The 26,708-nt window shown below is 42.2% G+C and overlaps 2 protein-coding genes across 2 annotated transcripts; one reads left to right on the forward strand and one right to left on the reverse strand.

Annotated features, from left to right (window-relative positions):
• The first annotated feature begins 21 nt into the window (after positions 1–21).
• hmgxb3 (HMG box domain containing 3) lies at positions 22–9,590 on the forward strand. The gene is made up of 21 exons (XM_061284362.1): positions 22–217; positions 708–878; positions 957–1,131; positions 1,376–1,855; positions 1,956–2,069; positions 2,181–2,315; positions 2,814–3,067; positions 3,160–3,251; positions 3,339–3,416; positions 3,576–3,649; positions 4,063–4,164; positions 4,243–4,383; positions 5,015–5,325; positions 5,448–5,575; positions 6,158–6,289; positions 6,375–6,559; positions 6,643–6,865; positions 7,189–7,325; positions 8,170–8,289; positions 8,406–8,615; positions 8,862–9,590. The coding sequence occupies exons 2-21, from the start codon at positions 721–723 to the stop codon at positions 9,405–9,407; spliced, it is 3,795 nt and encodes a 1,264-aa protein (XP_061140346.1). The 5' UTR covers positions 22–217; positions 708–720; the 3' UTR covers positions 9,408–9,590.
• Positions 9,591–10,265: 675 nt separating this feature from the next.
• On the reverse strand, positions 10,266–26,684 carry LOC133153826 (macrophage colony-stimulating factor 1 receptor 1-like). The gene is made up of 22 exons (XM_061278013.1): positions 26,341–26,684; positions 24,816–24,931; positions 23,347–23,634; positions 22,977–23,264; positions 22,763–22,899; positions 22,518–22,683; positions 22,239–22,440; positions 21,349–21,464; positions 21,152–21,263; positions 19,609–19,808; positions 19,241–19,332; positions 19,025–19,151; positions 18,722–18,826; positions 18,500–18,610; positions 18,261–18,414; positions 16,809–16,891; positions 16,619–16,722; positions 14,831–14,953; positions 14,645–14,756; positions 14,011–14,110; positions 11,933–12,044; positions 10,266–11,365 (listed from the first exon to the last, which is right to left on the reverse strand). The coding sequence occupies exons 2-22, from the start codon at positions 24,865–24,867 to the stop codon at positions 11,168–11,170; spliced, it is 2,982 nt and encodes a 993-aa protein (XP_061133997.1). The 5' UTR covers positions 24,868–24,931; positions 26,341–26,684; the 3' UTR covers positions 10,266–11,167.
• Between the last annotated feature and the right edge of the window lie 24 nt (positions 26,685–26,708).

Here is a 26,708-nt window from a genome sequence, read left to right on the forward strand (position 1 = left end):
TGAACGCCTGTGATTGGTTTATAACCAATACAGCAGAAACGCCATGTTTTTGTTCGGTAGAGGTTAAACGAAGCAATTTCTGCTGACATATTCCTCTCGCAAATTCCGCACTTTACATATACGATTTACCACGTAGCACTAATATCCAGTGATTGTATGATGTCCGATCGTTTTTACATCATTTTCAAAGCATCGTGAAGCGCTCGGTCCACACGAGGTAAGACTTCAACAAGAAGCCATTTCATTGGACCACGCCGTGAATAGCTGGCAGTATACAGTTTGGCCATTAACGCTGCTTTAAAACATACACGTGCTAGTGTTTTTAACTTGTTAACGCCCCATTAGTACTCTTGTGACCATCGCTTTTTGGCACATTGAAATGATCATCAGGGCGTTATTTATGTCGCTCTTGTATGCACTGATCGTTGGTGTTTCTTTTTATTCTCATCCATGTTTGTCCCGATTTCAGAGTTGTAGCATCACACAACCAATGAAGAGTTTTTTAAATTATTATTATTATGTTGAACGGTTTATTTTTCTTCTAGCTGTGGGTGATAATTTTAATATTAAAAAAAAAAAACTAAATCAAGGGACAACAGAAGTCAACCTAAATCCAATTATATATAGTTACAAAATACATGTTTACTTGAGTAAATGTCATCGTATTTACTTTTTAACATACTCTGTATGATCCAAATGGTACCTAGGTCCAAGGCCATCATGGAGAAGATGGACCTTTATGAGGTTGCGAAGCTACAAGAGGAGGTGAAGCTAAAAGAGGAGATTGAGAGAGGTGGCAACCAGCTTGGTGTAATTTCCCCCAAGAAGCGTAAGCGCAAAAGTCAAGAAGATGGCGATGTGAAACAAAAAAAGCCCAGGTAATGCACACATCAAAATGTTTGCACCGTCACAAATTGGGATTCTGCTCCCATGCTTCAAAAAATGTAATCTTCCAGATCTGCCTACCTGCTCTACTACTTCGATGTTCATCAGATTATGCAACAGGAGAGGCCCAATCAGCCACAATCAGAAATCAACAAGCGGATCAGCGAAAGCTGGAAAAGGCTAAGCGTGGCAGAGAAACGCTACTATCTGGAGAAGGCCAACTCGGAGAAGGATGGCACAGATACAGTAAATGACCAAAAAAATGCTTTAGGGCAGCTACGTGACTCAAATACATTTGAGCACAACGTTGATTTGGACTTAACTTTATGCTTTAGAAATCATGTCTTACTTTGAAGTCAAAAGAATGGCGCATCAAGAGAGTTTACAGTAATAATGTTTCCAGTTTTTGTTGTGTACAAAGTTGTAGTTGATGACCAATGGTGGCTTTTTCACAGAGGTTTTCTGAATTTCATTGTTTTTGTAATTTCAGTTGTCTCCCAGTCCATCCAATGACTTTCCAGGCTTCCGTAAGATCCTACCGAGAGCTAGTTACCTTGTCCTGACCGATGATCCCCAGCCAGGAGCTTCCCTGGCAGAGTGTCCCAATCCAGTTGATGGAACCGTGTCCTTCCCTACTTTGTCTCAAGAGTCGAAAGAGGCCCAAACGCTTGTCTTGACCTCCGAGATGGATATTTCTTCAAGCTCTCTGGTCAACTTTGGAAAAGACATTGGCGAGGCGGTATCTTCAACTGCCGTCCAAGGAAGCACATCCTCCTCTTCTTCCTCAATCACTACTGTGTCTCCAGCTTGCAAAGATGTTTCTTACCCGCACAGCCCTGTGGATGCGCTAGCAAACTGTGTTGGAATGAACAGATGTGAGATAAGAGATGCTGCTGGTGTAAACAGCGGGGTGACAATGCATCAAACCCAAGGGGAAACGACACAGATGGTTGCCATCATACCCAACCAGGTGTTGACTTCACATCCAATAACCATGTTTAATGACAACATTGTGTTTTACTGATTGAATTGAATTACAGGTAATTCATGTCATTTTGCTCTTATTTTAGAACTTGCTCGAGACCAAGTCCTTGGCGGGGGTCAGCTCTTTGGGCACCGTCATGATGGTCCCTGTGGCAGCCAGAGAAGAGCAAAATCCCGTAGCGGTGCCGCCATACAAGATGGTCATTGCGCACACATTTTGAACATCATGACAGCGCTGGCTCTCGTTTCATCAGAGAATAGAAGTTAATTTAATTGCATTTAAGATAGCATTTGTCCAACTGTTGTTTTAGGCTGTGAAGACATACACCAGAAGAGGTCGTGGGAGGTGTCCTAATCCTCAGTGTTCATTCGTGTATGTCACCCGCCACAAGCCAGCAAAATGCCCCGACTGTGGAATCCACCTTGGCGGAAAATGGATACCTGCTGTGAGTAATACCTTTTTAGGATTGCATTTATCGGCCTGTATAATCAGCATAATCTAATCGTTCTCGTTTTAAAATAATATTTATTAGATTTCTATCGGCACCAAAAACGAAAAAGTAGAATGTTTGCTTGATCAGTCTAAAGACAAGAGGAACAAGAATAATTGTGCCTTTGCAAATATTCTACTGATTTAACCTGTAGTTTGTTACTCTTTGAGGTGATTTAGTTACAGTCCAGACAGGCTTTGGTGGGACAGCAAGCGAGCCAGTTTATACCACCTGCAGGACCAGAGTACATCTGTAATAAGATCTGTAATATCAAGACACATTTAGGTTATGCTCAGAATCATTTACGCTGTCCTTTCATGATGAAGAAGGAATACTATTATATTGATCATGATAAATAATCTAACTACTGCTTTTTCTTAGTCCTCAATTGAAGACTGCTCCATGTTCATAGTAGTGTCTGACTTTTTCACTCTGCCTGCATTTCTACATCAGGCAAAGAAAATCCAGCAAAAAAACATACCCGTTGCCACGGTGGTGTCCGAAGCCACGTCTGCTCCAAGCTGTCTAGACACTACAAAGGAGGGGAATACTGATGCTGGTGCTGGTAAAACCAAACCCACTCGGAGCAAAAAAGAAGGGCAAAACTGCTTAAGGAAGATCAACTCAGCTCTAAGTGTTGAGTCAGCAGAGGGCAGCAGCACATCACCGGAAAAAACACGCTGCACGTCCATGCAGCCGCTAATAAAGTGAGTCACTGTACAAATGACCTTCTCCGTGCTGTATTTGAGTTCATCCAGTTTTATAGGTCTAATTAGACACAATCCTTGTCTTAAAATAGGCACATGAAAAAAAAAGCACTCAGAAGTCAAAGCATGTGTGAAGTTCAGGGGAGGCCGAAAAGACCCATCTTACCTTCCTGTTATAAAACAGGTGAATGGAAACTACAAACATTATTGATATTTAGATTTCATGTAAAGACTCCAGTCACATTGTTTTACACTGACGTTGTTTCTCCAGCGCCTGCTTTGTTCCAAGTCATCGCAGTCCCAGCTGTGAACAGAAAAATTCCGGCACAAAACAACAGACCACCAACTGGTACATCATGTTCCCGTTTTGTTTGTATGGAGTCTTTTTCGTGTCATGTAGTCCTGAACCATACTTAACAAGAAGAAGTTAAATCGACAAAAAAAAAAGAAAAAAAAAAGAGGGACTCTTTTGTGTATTATGGGATAACATTTTTGTTGTTAACCACAGAACCCACAGAGAGATTCTCAGGTCTCAAAGCTGGTACTTTAAAACAACTCGGCCAGCAAGTCCAATCCGTGCAGGTCAGCACACAGAAGCATTTTAGTTGATTGTATCAAATATGTTTCAGTTTTTAGGTTCCGGTTTGATCGCTGCGCTGGCCTTAGGTCGAGTTTGCATGTTCTTTCTGTTCCTATGCTTGCATGGATTGTCTGCAGTTACTCCAGCTTGTTCCCTCATTGCAAAAACATGTATCTTAAATTTGTCAAAGGCTCTAAATTGTCCCTAGGTGTGAATGCGAGTGTGAATAGTTATTTGCTCTGCCATTGGCTGGCAACCATTGTTTGTTCTCCTTACCCGTCTGTCCCTTACCCAAAGTCTTCTGAGATAGGCTCCAGCTCACCTGCGACCCTTATAAAGGACAAGCACCATTGAGAATAGATTGATGGATGTATTAGGACAGTGTTCTTAATCAATGTGTTCATTTTATTTGTAGACTTCTCCTGTCACCACACACCAGCCCGTTTCTTCCTCATCTGATAAGAGCATGACCGTTGTGTCAATTGTTCCCTTCAATCACGTGTCAGTCAACAGCTTTGTAAGTGCAAATCATTTGAATGTTTTGTGTGAATATTGCATGTCCTGTCTTATAAGTTCCACTTCTTTCTTTTTTAAGGACCTAGGACTGTCAACATTGAGAGGCAGAGGTCGTTGTAAGAACACGTTGTGTGACTACATGTATAAGAACAGACATAAACCCTTAGTGTGCCCTAAGTGTGGCTGTGATCTGCCCAAGGGGAAGCCCAAGGCAACCGAGGTAAAAGCTGACTCCTTCTACATTTCAAACAATTAGTCGTGGAGATCACAAAAACAAAGATTCTTATGTGGTTTTTGGAAAATCCCTATCATGGTTCAGACTTTTTTTCAATATTTGTATGTGAACAGGACGATTGGGGGGGGTTTACACTTTGGGTTTTTGTTTGACTTTTTTTTTTTTTCCCCCTTTGACTTATATCCTTGTGTAAGGCCTTTTTTTTTTTTTTTGTGAACTGTTTTGTTGGATTTACTACCAAGTGTGATATTCCTGGCACCCTATCATACTCTTTAGGTGGCTAAATGGTCTTCTTATTAAGGTTGGAGTTCATCTGTCAGTCTACAACTGCATTTTTTTTATTTGTATGCGGAGTATTTTTTAAAGCATTGGATTTTTTAGAAATAGGATCGTTACAATACTTTAGAAAAAAAATGAAAGTGGAATGTGGATAACACGAGTGCTTTTCAGACAACTAGCAACTGATTTATATCTTCAACACTCCCTCTTCGTCAAAACAGGTTAATGGATTTGTTGTTGATTGTAACTTTTAACCCTATTTGACGAGCAGGACGTTTAGCCACAATTGTCGTTTTTTTCATTTTGTATCATCGATCTTTGTGATTGTCTGTTTTAGAGGTTAAGTCGATTGATCGATCCATGCCAGCCCTTGAGTCCTGTTCAGAAAGACATCCAACGGCAATCCACCCTGCAGCTGATTCGCCATTCCCTGCAGATTCCAGAAAGCGAGGCCGAGCTCCAAGAAACACTTTCCCTTATCCAGGATCTTAACAGTCTTCAAATTGTCTTAGTCCAAGCGGGCGAGCAAAACAAGGAAGGGACTTTTGAGACTGAGACCCTGGTGGAGTCCGGGTGGCCTCAGTTCTATGAATCATCAGCCACCCAATGTGGGCTCTGTAAAAAGCCCCTTTACAAAGGAGATCAGAGGTGAGAAGACAGGAACAAAATTGTGGACATATTTAACAGCACTTCCCAATTTCTTCTTCTGTTTTTATATTGTTGTGCGTGTCTGCTACCCCTAACAACATGCTATAATTGTTTGAACAAAGCACAATAGCAGGGCAGGAGGACTGCTGGCTGATTACTGAGATGCTGATCCAGACGGCATCTCTGCAGCTCAAAGTCTGTCTCAATGGCAAGTGTCTTGCTCTGCACAGCTTCACTGACCTGCATCCAGGTAAAAAAAAAGTTTGCTCAGTGCATTCAGCACGTAGCATGGCTTGAATGCAGGTTCACTTTAAAAATGTATTCTGATACAGTTGCTCGTAGGAACTGGAGGAAACAGGAGCACGCAGGATTCAAACCCAGGAACTTTGGGGCAGATGTACTAATAGCAAACCATGCTGCGTAGCTTCATAACAGTGTTTTTAATACTGAGCCACATGACTCAATATGTGTTATAAATGAGCACACTATTTCTGAAACTCGCCCGTGGTCTCCATGTGGCACAAGACATAGAAATCACAATAATGGTTGGTTTACAGTGTATACATAACTCCCAAATAATTGAATTGCATTTCATTACCCCTTAATATTACGATTAGAACATGACATTGGAAACTTGTTTTCCCTCACTGGAGAACTTGCTTTAAATTCTGAGAATGGGCATAGAATGCTTTTTGTGTGGTTATAGTCTGTGACTTCATACATCAAAGCTAAAACTTGAACCAGTGTCCTCATATACCCTTTCTGCAAAGAGCCATGAAAGGGATTCGATGCGGCATGACTACAATCTTTTCCTATGAATGTGTTATTTCAGGTTTGTTCAACATTGGAAACAGACTATTGGTTAGCATTGATCTCTTATTAAAGATCAGAGGCGAAATCAGATCAGGCCAGCCTCCTGCTCAGGCTGTCGGGACCTTATTTGACCATGTCTCCAACCACCCCGGTAACATGTAATAATATCACAACTACCTACGTAGCTGTTTGTGCAAAATATTGTAAATGAACACCACCTCTTGTGTTTGCATCAGTCCATTCGCTGAGTCCAGAGGAGACGTCCCAAATTCAAGGATTTCTCCTGATAGGCTACTGGGCCTTCGAGAGTCTTACAGTGCGAGACTATAACGATATGATCTGTGGTGTTTGTGGTGTCGCTCCCATGGTAGAGGTTGCCAGGCGACACACAAACAATGTGCTGGAGCTCACGAATGTGGAGGTAAGACCAAAAGTAAAAACTAGCGATGAAACGATATTTCTGCAGCCACGAAGTTGGTCATCGATGCTGCTTGTTCTCTGTAGTTCACCTGGCCGGACCCTCCGGTGTCAGACGAAGTGCGCATGGATGACTTTTGGCTGACCATGGAGACCGAGGCAATTGAGCAGGCCGCTTTCCCTGCGGACATCCCCATCACACGGATGGACGCTTCAATTATCGCACCCTTCATCCCCCCGCTGATGAGGAGCCGCACTGTTATCAACACAGAAAAGGACAAGGTCACGTCACAAACACAGCAGCCCCCAGGTACCCGTTACCGTAATTGGAACCTGCTACTGTATTTCTATCCATCACTCCGAACTCGGTGTGAAGAATTTAGTAGTTTTGATGGATTTTGCATGTAGTACTGTCTATCATTCTTAAATGTATTTGTATGAGAAATATTTCTAGGCAATAAAACTAAAGCACCATAGCTGAGCCTACCTTGTTCTGTGTGACAAGGTACTCTTAATTGATGGTCACTCTGCCCAAACTAGTTCATTTTAGGATGTTTGTAACCTAAACATGATTACTAAATCCTTGTGTAAAATATGGATAGTAAATGATAAGAGTATTATTTCATGTTTCAGGAGTTGCGCCATCAGTTTTGGTCCGGCTCATTCACGATGGCGAGTTGAGCCTCGACAAGGTCAAAGACTACAGTGAGGACAAGCTGAGAAGTATTTTGGAGCGCTGTGGATTGAGCATCACTCCAGGCTCAAGTAAGGTGGGTGTGCCACAGATCTATATCAACTGTGCTTACTTACAATGCTCCACTGAGAGTGTACATTCGAGGAAGCATATGTTTGGTTTTATGAAGCCCTCTGAAGTGGACCAGAAAAATAACTTTGAATGTTTCTTGCAAATAGGGTTGCCAACATACACTCTGATGACTGTGAACAGACCGATTTTGTTTCTTTTTTTTGTCCAGTAACAGTCATAATTATGAGATGCTATTGCTCTACTTTGCTTTTGGGCTCCTGGAGGAGAAAAAGCAAATAAAACATTCATGGTTGTCATCAGAGTGGCTATATGTAAATACCCCCCTCAAGCATCTTGAGTCAGGCTTCATCCATAAATATTCGACTTCTGGCGTAGAGTAGGGATAATAATTCCTGAAATTTTAAATGAATTAGTTCCGAACTTTAAAAAAAGGAATAAACTTTTATCTTAGGAAACCATGACCATGGTTTTGTTCTGTATTTCAGCAAGTAGACAAATGTGAAGTAATTGAAATGAACGGCTACTGAGCAGACCTACTAAAATGAATTGGATTCTTTCTCACAGATGAGAAGTCTGATAGCAGAAGCCTGAACCTGAAACCTGTTGTGATTTTTGCCCTTCCACCTCTAGAGAAGAACAAATTGTGCAAAAAGAACCAAAACACTGAACGGTTCTACATGTGCATTCAAAAGATATTTTAAGTTCACATATAAAGGTTGTACTGCATTTTAGGCTGAACATTTATTTTTTATTTTTTGTGTTGTATGTTGAATGTCTATGCACAATGCACAAACCACCTTTTGACAGCCATGATGTAAATTGCTCCCATCTCTCCCTCCCCCTCCTAGAAAGACCTGCTGACTTCTCTGACCTCCATGTGCACGCTTGTTCATAGCGGCCTCCCCACAGGCCCCCAGCCCCCTCAACACCTCACTGCTGGCAAGTTGTCCAAGGTCTGCCCCCACAAGGTAAAAGCAAATCACAGTGAGTTGGCTGTGTGCCATACACTGGACGCCTTATTAGCTATCACCTTGAAAGACGAAAACAATTCAACGAGTCACAGTCAGCCTCATTTTTGTGTCAGGTCGTGTGCGGTTCCAAGTACTTGGTGAGAGGAGAGACGGCCCGGGATCACGTAGATCTGCTGGTGTCCTCCCGTTACTGGCCCCCGGTCTATGTTGGAGACTGCGCTCGACAAGTCGCTCTTTGTACGGACATGCAGTACCCAGAAAGGGCCGCCCGGATGTGGGGCAGAAATCAAGGTTGCTTTTCTGAGCCTTTTGATGAGCCAGAGGTGGGTTCAAATCATTAACAAGTCACCTGAATAGGCTGAACATGATAAAAGTCATACAGTACTGGACACAGCATTAGGTACACCAGCAAAAATAATAATAATGCTTGGTTGTGATTGTCACTACGCGAGCAGTCATGTTTTTTTTTTTTACACTTTTAAAGAACCACTTCAGGTTGCCGTCAGACTTGAGCTGCGGTCACATTTTCATGTTTGTGTCTAAGACTCTTGCTCTTTGCTCCTCCTCAGTTCGTGTCATGCGCTGAGTTGCAGGAGAAGCCGTACAATGCCGATCTTTCTATGTTCGGGGACAACCAGCACATTCACCCCCACACTAAATCTTCGTCTTGTTGGCTGGTGCATCCTCCTGCCTTGACTCTGGGCCACAGGGCTGCTGTTCCAGAACACCATTCAATGGCCTTGTGCAAAGACCTAGAGCACCTCATTTGCACTGTGACTCAAATTGTGAAGGAAGAAGGTGAAAAACAAGGTAACCAAAGTTCAGTGAACTCTTTGAGGACACAACATGTGCTTTTCAACAACCCGGCGCATTACTACCTCTACAATCGCCTACTGGATTTTCTCTCAAGTAGAGACATTGTGAACGAGCAGATCAGCCAAGTAGTGAAGTCGTGCCAGCCCGGAGATGTTGTCATCCGGGATGCATTGTATAGGCTCGGAGTGGCAAATGTCAACCTGGAAAGGGCACTACTCGGAGAAGATCAAACAGTGGTGGTGGAGAAACTCGAACAAGGCCCTAAAGAGACAGCCTATGACGTTGTTGTGCTTCAGTAAATGCCATCAGAATGCAACGTTGATCCGTAAACATAAGACAGTACGTCATAAGTAAGATTACAAGAAGAATGAAAATAATGCTGTGCCTTTATCACTTCAACGTCTTGTTTCATTAAACAAAGATATGTAAACATGTGTACTAATCTCCCCATTGTATTAATAAATATCTCGAATATACCTATATCAGTGGCGGCTTCTCTGAGACTGCAAGGGAAGCTCATCTTCCCCTAAAAGGTGGACTGCTGTGTGCACATTTCTTGACAAAAGTACCTATCACATGTAACTGACTCTACTTCCTTCTAATTCATGCTCGCAGAGACACGGTGCTTTTACATAGTGGGATGCTGAGTGTCTACTGCCTCGATGGGGAACCATAGAGTTAGTTGTTCCACTGCACGTCATTGGATAAATGGTGTGCTTTATCCTGCCCTTTGAAAGCACAGCCTCTCTGGGGGTCTACAGGCAGAGTGGTGTCCCACAAGCATGCCTTCTGCATGATGACTGGATGATCTGGAAAAAAATATATATATATATACACATATACATACACACACAATCAAACCTCGGTTTTCGAACGTCCCACTTCTCGAACAAATCGGAATTCGAGCAAGAAATTCGAGATTTTTTTTGCTTCGGTTGTCGAACAAAATTCGGAAGTCGAACCTCGCGAGATGAGCCGGGAAGACCCGAGAAAACGCGGCCCGGCCACAAAAGGCGATGTGAATGCCTCTCATATTGAGTTCTGCAATGTTGACTAATTTTGGAGAACACATCAGACGAAGCATATTAACATTGAGGAAGTCATGAGAATATAGTTGCAGTCAAAAAGTAACATTGAGGACAAACGTCACCCTGGAGTTTCATTGTAAAGATTTTTATTATAATTGACATCTAACTGTGCATTCACTACAATATCCACAACCGCTGCTAAATGCTAAAATAAAGCTACTTCTTGATATACATCAAGAGTTACCGTATCTATTTACATAAAAAGAGATCTCACTCATTTGGATGCCGCATGTGGCACATCTCTCACAGCTTATATGTTACTTCATACGGTTGGCAGTGTAGGCTGATTGCTACATGTGGTCAAAAGTCAAAATGATATAGAATGAAAAGGCATGGAAAACTATGAAAATCACTCAAAAAAACATTCAGAATGTCAAACATAAAACAGCCTTCATCTCTTGTATCCAGTGGGGGCCATTGCAGTTCAGATGTATCGCGTGGAACCTATACGCTCCCGAACCTGTGGAGAATGGATTTGACGAGTGGGGCGATCACATGGTGCCAACAAGCCGCGGTCACTGTAATGGTGTCACAAGAGCTCCGACTATGACCAAAGCGTGGAGGGCAAAAACAACGGCGTCATTCTTTGCCTCCTTCATAGTCCATTTGGCACGCAGTAGAAAAAAAATAGGCAGATCAATTAAAGTGATTAGAAAAGAAAACCGAGCTTGTCTACAGCACTACTTGCACAGTTGTCGTTTGTTAGCTTTCGGCTGTCTACGTGAGGTCATCGCGGAATCAAACAAAAATAGATAAACGTTCACTCCTGAGGGAAAATATACCGGGGTGTACAATACCATTTTTATAAACATCTCTGGATTGGAGTTGGGCGATTGCTACATGGCTAGCACTAAACCAGTCTGTGAGGAAGCATTAAATCTTGTTTCCTGCAGTCATGCCTAGAAGTTTGATGTTTTTGTAGACAAGGGCGGAAGTCACAGATGCCGTTTCCCTCCGTTCGTCAAGCATTTTCAACAAAACTGATAGTTGTTGGTCTTCATCAAAGGCTGCTCCTCCTCCTCGGGGTCACAAGACTGCTCACAGGGGCCATCGCAGCACTTTGGCGGGTCACATTCCTCGCTCAATTCAGCCTCTGTGACCTGCTGCCCCGGTTCAGGCTGCTGTTGCTGCTGCCGCTGCTCTTGCTGATTCACATTCTGGTAAATTAGCTGTGGGGAACACACAATTTCAGTGGTCAATTTGAAAGAAACCACTTTTTAATGTGCTGTAAGTCCATAAAGCATTATGTAGAAAAAAGGCATATACCGTAATTTTCGGACTATAAATCGCACCGGAGTATAAGTTTCACCACCCATAAAATGCCCAAAAAAATGAAAAAAACCCATATGTGTATATAAGTCGCTCCTGAGTATAAGTCGCCCCCTCCACCCAAACTATGAAAAAAAACGCGACTTATAGTCCGAAAATTACGGTAATTGGATCTGTTTGACAGCACACTTGATTAAATCTTCATCTACTTGTTTTTTTTGTTTTTTTTTAATACCGCTTATCCATTACTTAACTGCTACACCCTAGACTGTTCGCCAGGTCACAAGGATTCACACTCACATTTGCACATTTGGATAATTCGCAGTTGACAATAAACTGTACATTTCGGGAATATAGGAAGAAGACTCCCAAAAGCATGGGAAGAACATACAGATTCCACACAGGCCGGAACCCAGATGTGAACAGCCGACCTCAGAACTGTGTGGCAATATAGATGTTCAGCTCACCTGTTCTTGTTCTGCTTGTTCACCAAGCTGTTTTTGTATCATCTGACTGATCTTGCTGAAAGTGGGGCGCTTGGTGGGCTCCAGATTCCAGCACATCTTCATAATATCATAACTGCAGCAATAGAGTTGACAGAAAGATTTTTATTTTTTACTTTTTCCCATGTGCACATACTAGGTGTGTCAGAAAGGTTCCAGGACGGATGCCACAAAAGAAACAATATATTTCAAACCCAGGCTACAAACTATGAATTTTACCACGGCACCTTGCTTTTTGTATGCCCTACTTTTTGCACAATTCACTTTTGTACATCTTGCCGTCCAAACTTTGCCCCACATTTGAAATATCCGTTCAATTTGCAATCGATGCAAGTTCATACAAATGAACTGAGTAAAATGGGCTCAACCAAAGGAAAGCCACAAGGGTTCAATCACAATTCAAGCTTTTGTTGCCAACTCAAGGTTGTCACCTTCCATAGCACATCCTTTCAACAGTCAGACCTTCCAAATGAAAGCATACAGTATAATAACAGTTTCACCACTCGCTCTTGGGCAGCATGGTGGCTTATTTTATGGCAGCCTAAATTTACAAAATCTGAATAAGCCACCATTGGGACAAAGAAAGTGTGGTCAAATACCTACGATACGAACACGTTTTTGTTTTGAAGGCCTGACTTTTAACGGAATGTTGCCACAATGTTACCCCAACTTGCCAGAGTGTTGCAGAGCAGTATGGAGGCTTGTTATTTCCTTAAGTTGTTAACAAAAGCCTGCTTTTCTGAATTCAAATGGTCCCCTGTTCCAACCATTGAATAAAGAAAGTCGTAAAAAAGAATTCAAGATAAAACTTGAAGCAACTTTTTGTAGGTGCAGATCTTGCACCTGTGTCGCTTTTGTTTGCACGGGTTCTACTTCCTCAACCTGCATTTGACGCCTCTGTCAGAATATATTCTTCTTCTGCTGCTGTTTCACTTTTTTGCTGCTTCAATGAACCCCCATGACCTTTCAAAAAACAGGGACTTGTTCTCACAGTAACCCTTAAAAATGTGGTGGGGAAACCACCATTTTAACGCACTGAATAATTCTACGATGGATTTTTAGTCAAATTTGACGGGTTACACAAACTTCCTAGCACTTGTCCAAAAGAATGCATGATATTTTAAGAACTATTTTGATTTTTAAATTAGGAATGAAAGAATGAAATTTACTGTATTTTATTGCTGCCGAAATGTCACTATGGGTCAAATTTGATTTGCTGAGTGAAGTATGTAAGGGTTAAAGCTAACAAGGAAGTGTTTACATAATTGGACAAGAGAGACTTGTTCCCTGCCTCAGTCTGTTTTTTGCTGCCGTAAAATAGCAGTTCCATGGCTTACCAGCATGGCGATCATGTGGCTAACAGGCAGAACTGAGGCCTGACTCACACACAAACAACAGATCATTTGGAACTGATTCAAATTCACTGTGTATATTTCCACAGAACAATTATTCCAGGGTGGCATGACAGCCGCAACAATTAAGGACACACTCGATTTCTTTGTGTGTCTTGGCATGAAGGAATTGACAATAAAGCTGACTCCGAAACACACACGCACGTGCGCACACACACACACACACACACACACCATCGTGAAAGGAAAAGAAAGGTATTTTCCGATACAAAACTGCTTTAGCTCATAGTCTGTCCACCAATCATCCTAATACTTTGTCATCTTTAATCAGTCGATCTAGCCACACAGCAATCTATCATCCATCATCTGTTCCCGCTCATTTAATATCAAAACTTGTTTGCCACAGTCCACCTCCATCCATCATTAAAAGAACGACCCACAGAGGATGGCCCATTTATTACTCAAAGACTCACTTTATATGGTATATATGGTATATTGACCAGGCAAATAGTTAGCATTTTAATTTTATCAATTTGTTTTGGAGGAATCAGAAAATATCTACTCTCAAATTACTTCTTTGTCATAACCCTAACCCGGGTTTAACATAAGCACCCAATGTACAGGCCCAATCAAGGGTTCCTTTAACTCGATCAGCCAATGGTAGGTGATCAGAAAGGTGGTGAAGCTTACATCTCGGGAGGGGCGAAGTCTGGCTGACTCATCTGGTAGCCTCGCTTCACCATCTTGTAGAACCTGGAGTCCACAGCCATGCTGGGGTAAGGGCTCTTGCCTAATGGAGCAGAAACACATGAGAAAGCAACACCACAAAATATCCATCTCCGAAAAACAAACAAATGCTCATTCCTGGTTTCCTAACAACTGGGTGTTGACTAGCGAACAGAAGCAGAGCAAAGGGGCCTCAATGAGCTGCAAGGATTCATCATGATGCGGCATTGGCTAAACCTCTACGCAATGGGTATGTTTATCACCACTTCGTATTTTGAATTGGTTGCATGTTTAAAAAGTAAGTTAGTGGTAGTAACACACCATTGCAAAGAAGTCATGCAACTGTGGCTAACGTTGGCTTGTGCACAGTCCTAATGCTAGTACTACCTTGAATCTGGACAGTGTTCTCTTTGACTATTTATCAAGACAATGACTTTCATAATTACATACCATAATGAATGGCGATGTTTGGGAATCGCACTTCTGCACATGCGTGAAGGGCCTGAGTATGGTCTTTATCTGTATATCACCTGAAGTTGGGTGTGTGAAGACTACCTCCTGTATATGTGTGTGTCTTTCCATGGGCGTGTCTTCTCACCCAGAGAAAAGATCTCCCACAGGAGGATTCCATAGGACCAGACGTCACTTTGGACAGTGTATACGCAGTCAAAAATGCTCTCTGGAGCCATCCACTTCACTGGCAAACGTGCCTTCAAATAGACCACCAGTTCATGAAACAAGTGCCACTCGCCGCTAACAATACGGTTGACAAATGTATGCTTACGTTGCCCTTCACCACGTAGTTGGAGTCGTTCATGATGTCTCGCGCCAGGCCAAAGTCACAAATCTTGGCTACTCTATGGTCTGTCAGGAGAACGTTTCGAGCAGCCACGTCTCTGTGAATGCACTGAAAGAAAGCAGAATTTGCATTGAATGATAAGACAACAGTCCCTGTTATATCGCAGATTCCCTGTTAAACAGCAACAATTTTTTTCTTTGCATTTTATTCTAGCTTCACTTACAGAGTCCAGAAATGTGATGTTAAAGACAATTGCACAGATATGTTTACAGTGTTAAATTGTGTGTTTTAATGTGTTTAAAGCATATGGTTAGGATATAGTAACTTTTTCCATGAACAAGGATCACTGTAACTCACATTAGACGACTGCACAAAGAATTGGGACTAATACATATAGGCTCCCAGTAATTGACTGTGTATTTGAATGACTAATTTGATTCAGAAGAGGCGCTTATTTGCTTTCTTAATGATTCTGCTTAAGAAAAAAACAGCACAGCCTCATGAAGCACTTCAATCTTGGGTTTGATTCGGGCCGATGCAGCGAATGGGAAACCTGGCAGGAGGCGGTAGGGGGGGGGGAAGAACCAATAGCTCAGTTACTGGCAAGTGCCTCGTTCTGATTGGCTAGTGTCATGTCAAGAATGATAGAAGAACCATGAAGGGAAAAAAGTGCTGGGAAGTGCTCATCACGAGATGGTTGGGTGCTGGTTTCACTGCAAGGCTTACCTCTCACCTCTTAGATATGCACCTAGGGAAGTTCCCTCGACTGTCTTTTGTGGTGGTAGTTAGTGGGTGTCTATCATCGTTTGGAAGCTTTTTTGAAAAAATAGGTCAAAGATGTTCTTTTTACCACAAGTCTTTGCTGAATTTGCTTTCGGTCGTGGTTGAAGGCAAAAGCAGCTCACGGTGAGAGAGAACTTTGACTCAGACCCAATGGTTAAAAACTGGCCTAGGAACCCCAAATATTTCATGTTGAAAAATTGGCCGAGGAACCCCAAATATTTCATTGTCTGGACCTTCGGGACCATTTCCTAAAGGACTCTGATGTCTTAAGTAAGAATTGACATACTTTGAGAAGTAGCCTACTATTCAGTTATTTCTTCCGAAGGATTCAGTACAAATGATCCATCCGTCCATTGGTCCGTCCGTCCATCAATTATCTGAACCGCTTATCCCCACGAGGGTTGCGGGCCAGTACAAATTAGGAGCGCATAATGGCTCAAACAAATCATTTTATACCCGTAAATGTTTCCCTCACTGAATGAGAATTGTTGCATGGGAATGGATAAGGAATCTTGACAATAAACACCATTGATAATGGAACCAGAATTGCTAATCAATTCTAGTTCCATATCAAGCCGATGAAGGACTGGCAGCCAGTCCTAAGTATAACCTGCTTACACAAATTCATATAAAATTCAGATGGCTAGTACCCATCACAAAGACATGAGAATTGACTGATTTTCCACCGTTGTCACAGGTGAGCTGGAGTCAATCCCCTCGGTGGCCAAAATGCAGGGTACAACTTTCAAGGGCTCATCAATTGCCAATGTACACTTGTCATTAATTTACGTTATGTATGTTTTTTTGTCGTATAGAAGGAAAACAATACTCAGAGAAAACTCACAGAAGCGTGGGAGAACATGCAAACTCCACACAGGAAAGCCTCAATCACCGAAACTTTGACAATGGGGCGGCCCTTTGCCCCCTTTAAAATATCAAATTAATCAGATAACACTTTGCACAACTAAATCATGAACAAAAAACACTCACATTTTTAGCAGCCAAAAAGTCCAAGCCTTGAGCCACTTGATAGGAAAACCTCAACATGTCATCCAAGTCCAACGGCCATTCTCCATTTTCCTCACACGCTGCATCTAGGCACAAGTTCCATCATGTTAGCAAGACAATGAAGCACTGTGTGTTTAAGAAAAAGTGCTCCTAAAATAAGTGACAATGTTACTTTGTAATGGCTCGCTGTTTGGTAGCTGACACGGTCTCATCTCCAAGTAGCTGCTCGACGACTCACTAGAGATCCCACTGTCACTAGAGGGTGAAAGTCACAAGCATACATTTGTGGAACGTGAGGTAAAACAACTTGGGAGTTAACTTCAAATATAAAAGTCTAACCAAAGGGGACACAACAAGACAACCAAGAATGGGAATAATTTATTGACTTTTCTGAGTTTCCCTCTGAACTTTCCATCCATTCATTTTCAATTCTGTTTAACCATTAGCTTTGGGGAAGAGCTGGAGTGAGTGACAGGGAATGCGTTGGTCAGGTCATCAGTCAATCTCACGTCACATCAGGCGTCATAAACAAGCATCGACTCTGCTTACTTATGTGCAATTTAGACTTAGCATCATTTTGACGAGTTCAGAAGAATTACTGTCACCCAAGCCTGGCAAGCCAGACCAAGGCTGTACCAGCGATTCGGTCTGGTGGGGAGTCGTATTGATATGCATTTCTGATGCGTAGCAAACCTGAGCAAACGGACAGTTCATAGAAACCAACCAGCGAAGAGAGCATGTGACATCGAGGAAACAAAATCCACATCTTTTCAAGCAAATGCTTCCAGGCCTGTCGGTCGATGGGGTTTCAATGACCCTATAGTTACTCAGAACTCAGTTTAATACCGAATTGAACAAATGACTGCCTGTCTCGCGCCATTTTGAATGTTGTCAGGATGGATTTGATGTTATGCATGAAGGATACCTAACACAAGTAAACAAATCGGTACATTAGCCGTGCCGCGATGAACGGCTCTCTCACCAGACCAATCGCTGGTGCAGCATTGGGTTTGGCTTGCCAGGCTAGTGTCACCCAGTCCTTGGGAGCAAAGCGCTGTCTAGCACGCTCTGACCGTGACAGCTCGAAGGGCTTGAGGAGATGAGCCGAGAACGCCGCATACTTTAGCAAGGCAAGAGGCCATGTGATGAAACCAACCGCTTTTGCCCTAATCCTAAAACAACGTGGTGGTAGCGTTTGTCGTCATCCCAAGAGTTAAGCAGATTGAGCCTCTGTCTCTGCAAACCACGCAGCCTTAGAAAATTCTGTCATCTTGAGAATAACGTTATCTGCCATGTTTGATACATTCAATTGCACCTACGTACGAACAGACGTAGAGGTCACCAAAGTGTGTTGCAAAAGACGACTGAAGATCACTTTGCGAAAACAGCAAATTGAACAGAATTGTACGAATTATCCCATCATGAACAACACACAGCACTTAGTGCCATTGGGGAATTATGTCAACAAGCACAACACGTGCATATTTGGAATGTAGAAGTAAATCCAGAAATTCCAGGGGGAAAATACACGCAAGCACAGGGAGAAAATGCAAAGTACACAGAGGAAAGCTGAGCCTGGGATTCAAAGCCCAAAAAGTCGTTGCCAAGGTTCTTGGTGGCTTACCTTCTTATGAAATGTTTCTGATTGCAGATGTTTTTATAGTCGTTAGCGTTCTCCGTTAAGTTGATAACAAAGCTCATAAAGGTTTCAGCCTTCTGGCGGAGGAAGTTCAATAGGTCCCCGAGGCTGCAGTACTCTGTGATTACAAGCACGGGTCCTGAAGAGGAACCATACCACAGTAAGACCATTGCAGCTAAAACACATACTGGATCTGCTCACAGTAGGCTTGGAAATCATGTTACCTCCATAGGTGCAGGCTCCCAGTAGATTGACAATGTTCTTGTGATGTCCCAAGTGACTCAGGATCTTGAGCTCTGACATCAGAGCTTCACTCTCATCAGAATGAGCGCTGGCTTTAAAGAGTAACACAACGTATTGGCATCAGTCTGCCCTCACTGACTCCATCGCGTGCAAATAAGTATTATGTCTATCAAATTTTCTGTGACAACAATTCACGGTCAAACCTTTTAACATTTTCACAGCCACACGCATCACATTGTCTTGCTCTCCCAGACCGATGGCTGTCGCCTCCACAACTTTTCCAAAAGCTCCAGCACCCAAAATCTTTCCTGCAAAGTTGTACCTGACTTTGTGACTTTGAAACAACTTTCATCATTTTATTCATGACTGAAAGTTTGAATGAGAGTGAAAATGAAACTTGGTCATTACTATCTTGGTCAAGACAGATTTTTTTTAAATACTGTCCTGGTTTTGTATCTCATTATAGTCTGCAGGTGTAACTATTTCATATAAAAGATGCTACTAACCTAACTTCAGTTTGTCCCGTGGGAACTCCCATTTATCATTGTAGGGCAGTTGTGTGGGGTCAATAAATGTGTAGTTGTTTCCATCTCTTGCCTCAATGATCTTCCAACGGATCTCATACCTGGGTTTCTAATCAAGGGAAGAAGGGAGAGAGTAAATTCAAAGCAAGTCAAGTTTGTCTTTAAACAGCCACCACCACACTGCCATTTGCGCTTTACCTGCTTATATTTGTAAAACAGAAAAACCAGAAGCAGAAGGAGGATGGACAGAATGCCTGCTGATCCGGTCAAGGTGGAGGTGAAAAGTTTGTCTACATAACCAGAGAAAGATCAATTAGTCGCGGTGTGTTCAATGTGTTACAAAAGCCACTTCTTTGAATATGTAACTGTAGAAAATGTGCTTAAATTTGCATTAGCTATGAGAATGGGTCCTTAGTCTTGTAGATAACATTAAGCACCAAAGTAAGCAGCTGACTGTGAGAAAAACTGAAAATCTCATGCAGAACATCAAATGTGGTTTAAGTCAGTGACTCAGCAAAAAAAAAAAAATCACAAGCTCAAAACGACACTTCTGATTGGATATGCACCAGAAACCTCCATGGCAAATGTGTCGCTGCTGACTCCAACGAGGTTAAAGGCCACACACTCGACTGTCATCCTTCGGCTGGATGGTCCCACGGTCAGAACACTCTCCACCGCCACCGCCCCGTACTCCTCTCTCTGAAGCTCCACTGTTTGAGCTTGTAGGAGGGTGGCCATCTGCAGCCCGGTATTGTTTTCGTTGCACCTGGCTCAATGCAAACAGGTCTACATTTAGAATACAACAGTAGTTCGCGGAATTTTGAACAAAATGCTCTGTAATGGAGAGAAGTGTAGTTGAGAACTGGCATCATTTTCTTTCCTGACACCAGAAAAATTACGACGGAGATACTTGAGTGGTTCCTGTAAATGGTCACATAATCGGTTTTCTTATGGCATGGAATCAATTCCTGCTCAATTCCTAACTGAGCCTACTGGGATAAGCTCCATCCCTCATGTGACCCTGAACACAAGAAACGCTTCAGATGTATGAGTTTTCATCTGGCACTTCAACAGTAGTCAGAGACCAGCATTATTTTCTTTTCTTTCCTTTTCTTTCTTTTCTTTTCTTTTTGTCCACAGTAAAACTCAATTGTTACTGTAACGTCCAAAGTCCATCCTTTCAGATTAGCTTGTGCTGTTCATTACAACCCCATATTTGCCCATAGTACGTGGTATCTGTATCATTAACCTATATCAAACCTTTCCATTATAGAAAACTAATAGAAATGTAGTATAATAATTATAGTTACTAAAATAGATAAATGTGTTAAGATGTTACTAAAATAGATATTATTCAATATGCAATATAGTCAAAGCGTGTAGCGACACTATTACGTCTTGGTATTTTAAAGGATAAAAGTTCATTTGTGCGAATCAAGTTTTCTATAACTGTACAAGAATTACTCTCTCTTTTGTTGTGTCATTGGATATTACATCTGTGGTGTTGTCCAATTAGGTAGTGGTGGCGTAGTCATACCGGGAATGTGTGCGATTGTGCGCAAATGTTAGAGATTTATGGAAGAATAGTCTCTAAAAACAGTGGATACAGACTGGACTGGTTCCCACGACGCCTCACAGTTCAGAGGTGAGGGGCTTGATTCTGGCTCTGGCCTTCCGATGTGGGATATGCATGTTCTCCCTGTGCCTGCGTGGCTTTCCTCTGAGTACTCTAGTTTCCTCCCACATTCTAAAGACATGTATAGTAGGGCCACTTCAAATTGCCCTTGAGGTGTGAGCGCAAATGGTTGTTTGTCTTTGTGTGCCCTGCGATTGGTTGGCATCCAGTTCAGGGTGTGCGCCGCCTACTGCCCGATGACTGCTGGGACCTATCACGACCCCCGTGGGGACAAGCGGTACAGTGAAAGGATGGATGAATCGCCTTTTTACCAAGTTCACGTATTTAGGAGTAAAAGTACCCAGGACTCTGTTCATAGTACTACAAACTATTAAGCTAAATAAGACGGATGTTGCACAGTAAAGTAAAGAATACTTTTTGTGTCACTCATTTAAATAAGAATGCTTAATTTTTCATTTGGCAAGAACACTCACGTTGGGCGTATTCCAGAACATTGGTACCAGATGATTCTAGGAGCGGGATAACCAAAGGACGTGCACGTCAGAGTGGTCACATTTTCCCATCTCACCGTGGCGACCGGTCTCTCTGCCATTGAGAAGAAAACACTGGCAATCAACATAAAGCACAAAATCGGGGCCAGGGAGATGAAGAAAAGATGCACATCACTTACGATACATCTGAACTTGGAATGTGATGGAGGCGTTGGCCAAGTCGCTCCTAGCATTGAAGGTGTACTGGCCTTGCTCCTGTGCATTCATTCTCTTTAGTTGCAATGTAGCGTGGTATCTGATAGAGAAAAAGGAAGAGGAATTTAATTTCGACTACTTCGGAACTTGTGCACTTCAACATCAGTATACCGTAGAGAACTTCCTTGTTGCAGCAGTCTCATTACCTGGGGGTGGCTAAAGTATCCACTCTCTGAACTCAAAGTGAAGTGCAGATACTTGTAAATGTGTAAAAGAAAGAAAGACTGGATATGTACTATTTCACCTGTTATATAGGAACATGTATAAATAAATAAATAAATGAATGAATGAATGAATGAATGAATGAATGAATGAATGAATGAATGAATGAATGAATGAATGAATGAATGAATGAATGAATGAATGAATGAATAAATAAATAAATAAATAAATAAATAAATAAATAAATAAATAAATAAATAAATATATAAATAAATAAATAAATCCACCAGCAAAAAGCTAGCTCCTCTTGTCATGGAAGTCCCCCGCAACAACCAGGTGCGATATACTGTATTGCATTCCTGCCACTGTATTTCATGGCTTTGTAGACATAAGACAAGTTGGTAGACAAAGTAGCATTGATTTTTCAGCATGCCGTTGCCGCACAAAACAAGTGTTTGAAAGCAAAGACATTGAATAGATTTTTCACTCAGCTACATTTTTATACAGTACACCCTCTCTGAGGTGTGTTAAATTCAGAGAACAAGGGACTTTAAGTACAATAATAAATTACTGTAACGGTACTCAGGTCCTATTGCTTATAGTGCTTCTCCTCTACCCAATGTATTTGTAAATTATTAGATTAAATGTTTACCTGTTGTTATACCGAATGAGCTTGTTTTCCTGTGTGGACGTACTGGAAGATGTTGGCGTTTGCCAGCTGTGTTCCACAATATGAGGGTACGCCTCAATGAGCACCGTGAGCTCCAGATCTTCTCCCTCATTCACTTCAATTGCAAGACCCTTGTGGGCCAGCTTTGGGGAGAGCTGGGGCAACAGTCGGATGTATGGCTTTTCTGCGTACGTGACTCCAGAGAATTAGGCCCTGAATGCATCCTTTTGCCCGAATCATGTCAGGAGTGACTTTTCTTACCTACAACCAGCAAGTATGTCGTCGAACTGTTCACCCCTGCTTCATTAGTGCCGATGCAGGAAATGTTGCTCGTGTCTGCAAGGTCCACGGCAGGGATGGTTAGAATGCTTTGTATGTCCAGACGGTTTTCTCCACTGGAGCGAACCTTCTCTTCTATGGTGGGTTTCTGAAGACAACAACAAGATAAAGCAGAGGTCATGATTTTTGTAAATACGAGAGAAATCCCTCCCGTGGGTCATACTAACTGATTTGGTGGTGTACATCCAGGTGACATTGTAGTTGAAGTTAGGATTGTGTGTAGTACAACAGATCTTGAGTTCCTCCCCAACAATTCGTATGTATTCATCTTTCTCCAAAAACACATACGGAGGGAAGCGGAGCTCTGGAGATGCAGTTTTACAATGAGATCAAACAAAGTTGCACTTATCACCACAGTGTTGAGGTCTGCAGTGGTCTCACTCTGAATGACGTTAATGGAGAAGGCTTTGGAGGTGCGCTCTACTCCGTTGACCTTGGCTGTGCATACGTAGTCAGCGTTGAAGCTGGGGTGGAGGCTGTGGATGAGAATACCACGGTGGCGGTATACTGTGAAGTTCATCCCAGGGGGAACGCTGGTGCCGTTGTCCATGCGGAGACTCATGTCTGTGGCACTTGGATCAGTCAGAAGGCAGGGTAGCAAGTAAACCTCACCCTCTTTTTTAACAACCCTCAGCAAGGTGCTGCTGGTCCAGAAGACACGGCTGGGATCTGGTTTAAGGAGAGCAAAGGATTGGAAACAATAACCAACACTGACCTAGGTAGAGTGGTGAGGCAAATGGCCGGAGCTCACCTTTTACAAACACATGCACTGATGAGGTCACATTACGATGCTGGGTCCCGCGTTTGTAAGAACACCTGTAGGTCCCAGTGAATTCAGCCGAGGGACGCTCCGCCTTTAAAATGGAGACATTCCCTCTCCCCTTGGACATGTAACGTTTGTGTTTGGCCAGCCTGGGTTGCAAGTTCACAGGTGCATCACCTTCGCATCTTAGATCCAGTGGGGTGCCTGATTTGACCACCACCTCAGGACCTGACACCACTTTTGAGTTGAGCTTGATCACTGGACGCCTCCACTCCGCTAGGGAAGAAGATCCATGATGATATAGTTGCCTAACTTTCCAATGAGAATTTGACTTAACTGCTTGCCATACTATTTTGTTTGTCAACTCAAGACAAAAAAAAGAGTTGTCTGAGCAACGGCTCATGTCCATAAAAAAACCAAACCAAGTCGCATTTCTTTTGACTATTTAGCTTTAAACACTTTCTTGTGTTATCTCAGAATGAAGCATCTGTCTTTGACGGGCAAAATACATTTTGTAAAGTGCACTGTTGAAATAGGCGACTGAGTTAGTACATAACAAGCTGCGTGCTTCAGCCGTCACATGGTCACACTGTGAACAACTGTCAAATCTTGTTTGTTCAACAGTCACTGCCTCATGTTGCCTCATATACTAAAGTTTCATTCATTCCAGTCCTGGCCTTAACAAGTGCATTCAAATGAAGTCAGCAGCTAGTATTTAAGCAGAAGAGCAGATGAGTCTATTTGGGATAATACTGTCATTTGTTCACTGGAATCTACTGCAAGAATGACCTTCTGATTTGGGGCTGAGGGCCCTTTAAGTTGAGATCATGTCTTCTCTTCCAAATGAAAATCTAGTGACCTTTCAACTCCCTCACATGATGTAGAGAGTACACTTTCAGTCAGGGTTATGCAAGTTTCAACTATGGTGTGTTCTAAGTCTTTAAGCAAAATAGAGAATCTACATTTTCCCTTTGGCTCATTCCCAGCAATGGATGTGAGGGACATGCCAATAAGTATTTATGCCTTAACTCTTCCTGTGGGCCTTTCCCACCCATGCACGCTGTTCATTGAAACTTCCGTTACCACCCCCAACCCTGGCCCCCCATCAATGTTATACAGTAATCCACCGCAAAGTGAGAATTAACACAACACAAAAGAGCCATTTGTGTGGGGATGGTAAAACATGAAATTGCAATTAGAGGTCAAGCAGCTGAATCCTATATACGTTCTTTTAAGAGCCCCCCAAAAGGATGGTGGTTAATCACAAGAGAAACCCCTTGAGAAATTCATTAGGCTACTAAATGACAGTCATCTTAATTGGACAGCATCAGAAACAGAAACAACCATGAGTAAGTATCAGAAAAAATGAAATAAATAGATAAAAAAAATGCTGTATATATTTTTTAAAAGTGTTTCAAAGTAAAACACCTTTTGAGTTGTTTGATTTCCTGCCTTACCTGAGGCGACGAGGATCACAAATCCCAGCAGCAGACTGAGGAGATACTGCATCCTGAATCAACGCCAAACCAGCGATTGAGTGTTGATGTGTGTGGGTACCACAGCCTTTTGAAATCTGCAGCGAGCACGACAGACGAAACCACATCACAAGCAGCTCTTTGAGTCATTCTCATTAACTTCTCTTTTCTGACCACGTTTCACAGCTTGTGTTTGATTTTCAAAAGGGACCAACAACTGCACACAACAGTCTTCCTAGCGATTAGGGAGAGTGAATTAATACATTTACTGGTTTGATTTAGATCAGATGTTGGTGTAAGGTGATCCTAAGTTAATGCAACATGCAACCGAACTATTGAGGATGTCTGGTACCCTAACCTTCCTGTTACGTTTCTTTCTTTGGGATTCCAAAAATGCTCATGGAACAACGTAACCCATTGCATGATTGAATGATGGTTCATTTTAGGATGTATACCTGGATGGTACAGAGATATAGTATGGTATTGGCATACCTAAAAATGATCAGAACATAACTTTTAATTTATATATATTATCGTAATTTCTGGACTATAAACTGCATCCAAATATAAGCCGCATCAAATAAAATTAGGGATAGATTGTGTTTTGTTCTTATATAAGACACAGGTGTTTTAATGTTTAATTTCCATACATAAGAGAATGTGTAGAAATATTCAATATTATAAATATCATTAAAAAAATCCATGGATAGGCTGCACTGGACTATAAGGTGCAGGGTTTCACAGCTTGTGCAAAAAGTAGCGGCTCACGGTCCGAAGAAATGCGGTACTTATTTTCAACACCGCTTGTCATGTTCAGGTGGGTGCTGGAACCAGAACCGCCAGCCATATATTTGCATATTATTAATATTATTATTATTCATTTATCATCCGAACTGCTTATCCTCACAAGGGTCACAGGCGTGCTGGAGCCTATCCTAGCAGGCGGTACGCAGAATACACCCTGAACTGAACCTCAAATATAACCCTTCAAAACAAGTCTGTGATTTTGAAAAATATTTGATTAAAATAGTTTGAATAGTAGTCTTCACAATCGCGAGATATGACCGCATGATCAAAATTGTAGTCGGTATTGGCGAATACTCAAATTTAAGTATCGTGATGTTTTCGCATCCCAGTCAGTCAGTTTAAATAAACACATATAATGAAAAGACGTAAACAGTACAAATAGAGCCATTACGGTGAGTTTTCATAATTCTTCTAGTTTGAACCTAACAGGAGGGGGGTTCAGTGTGGTATTCCAAATAGGCTATACGTGCATCACTTTGAGGCTGTAGAACTGTGTCGTTTCAGCATATCAAGCTTTGCGGTGTACATAAGACACTGGAAAAAAGTGTCATGCAATGTGGTTTACGTATGGCATTGAGCAAATGATAGCAATAGACATTAACAAACTTCTGCAGTTTTTCCCTTTGTGATTTGTTAAAGATGATCAAACTAAAGGTTGAAATGAAAACCTATTGTAACATCAAACAGGAAAAGTACTCACCGGAGCTTGTGTTCAGCCTGGCAGAGGAGATGCCGAAAATGCTCGTGTCCCCGTTTGAACATCAGGAGCAGACCCGAGAGTCTCCTCCTGCCTTCTTCACACTGTCTCCACCACTCATGTCACTCAGCAAACATGAAATGTTTGAGGCAGTCAAGTGGATGGTGGAGGGGACTGTGTGTGTTTGTGTGTAAGGGAGGGAGGCCGTGCAGCACATTATGCTTAACTAATTAATGAGCCAGCTCCAATGTGCCAAATCAAGGCCAAATACTCCCGAGATGAGGTGCGACAAAGCGCTTCCTTTTCTGCACAACCACAGCCGCCTGCGGGCTTATCCAGCTGCGGGAAGTGAGACGTTAAACAGGAAAAGC

Source organism: Syngnathus typhle, linkage group LG1 (assembly GCF_033458585.1).
Source record: "Syngnathus typhle isolate RoL2023-S1 ecotype Sweden linkage group LG1, RoL_Styp_1.0, whole genome shotgun sequence".
In the NCBI taxonomy this organism is placed as follows: Eukaryota; Metazoa; Chordata; class Actinopteri; order Syngnathiformes; family Syngnathidae; genus Syngnathus; species Syngnathus typhle.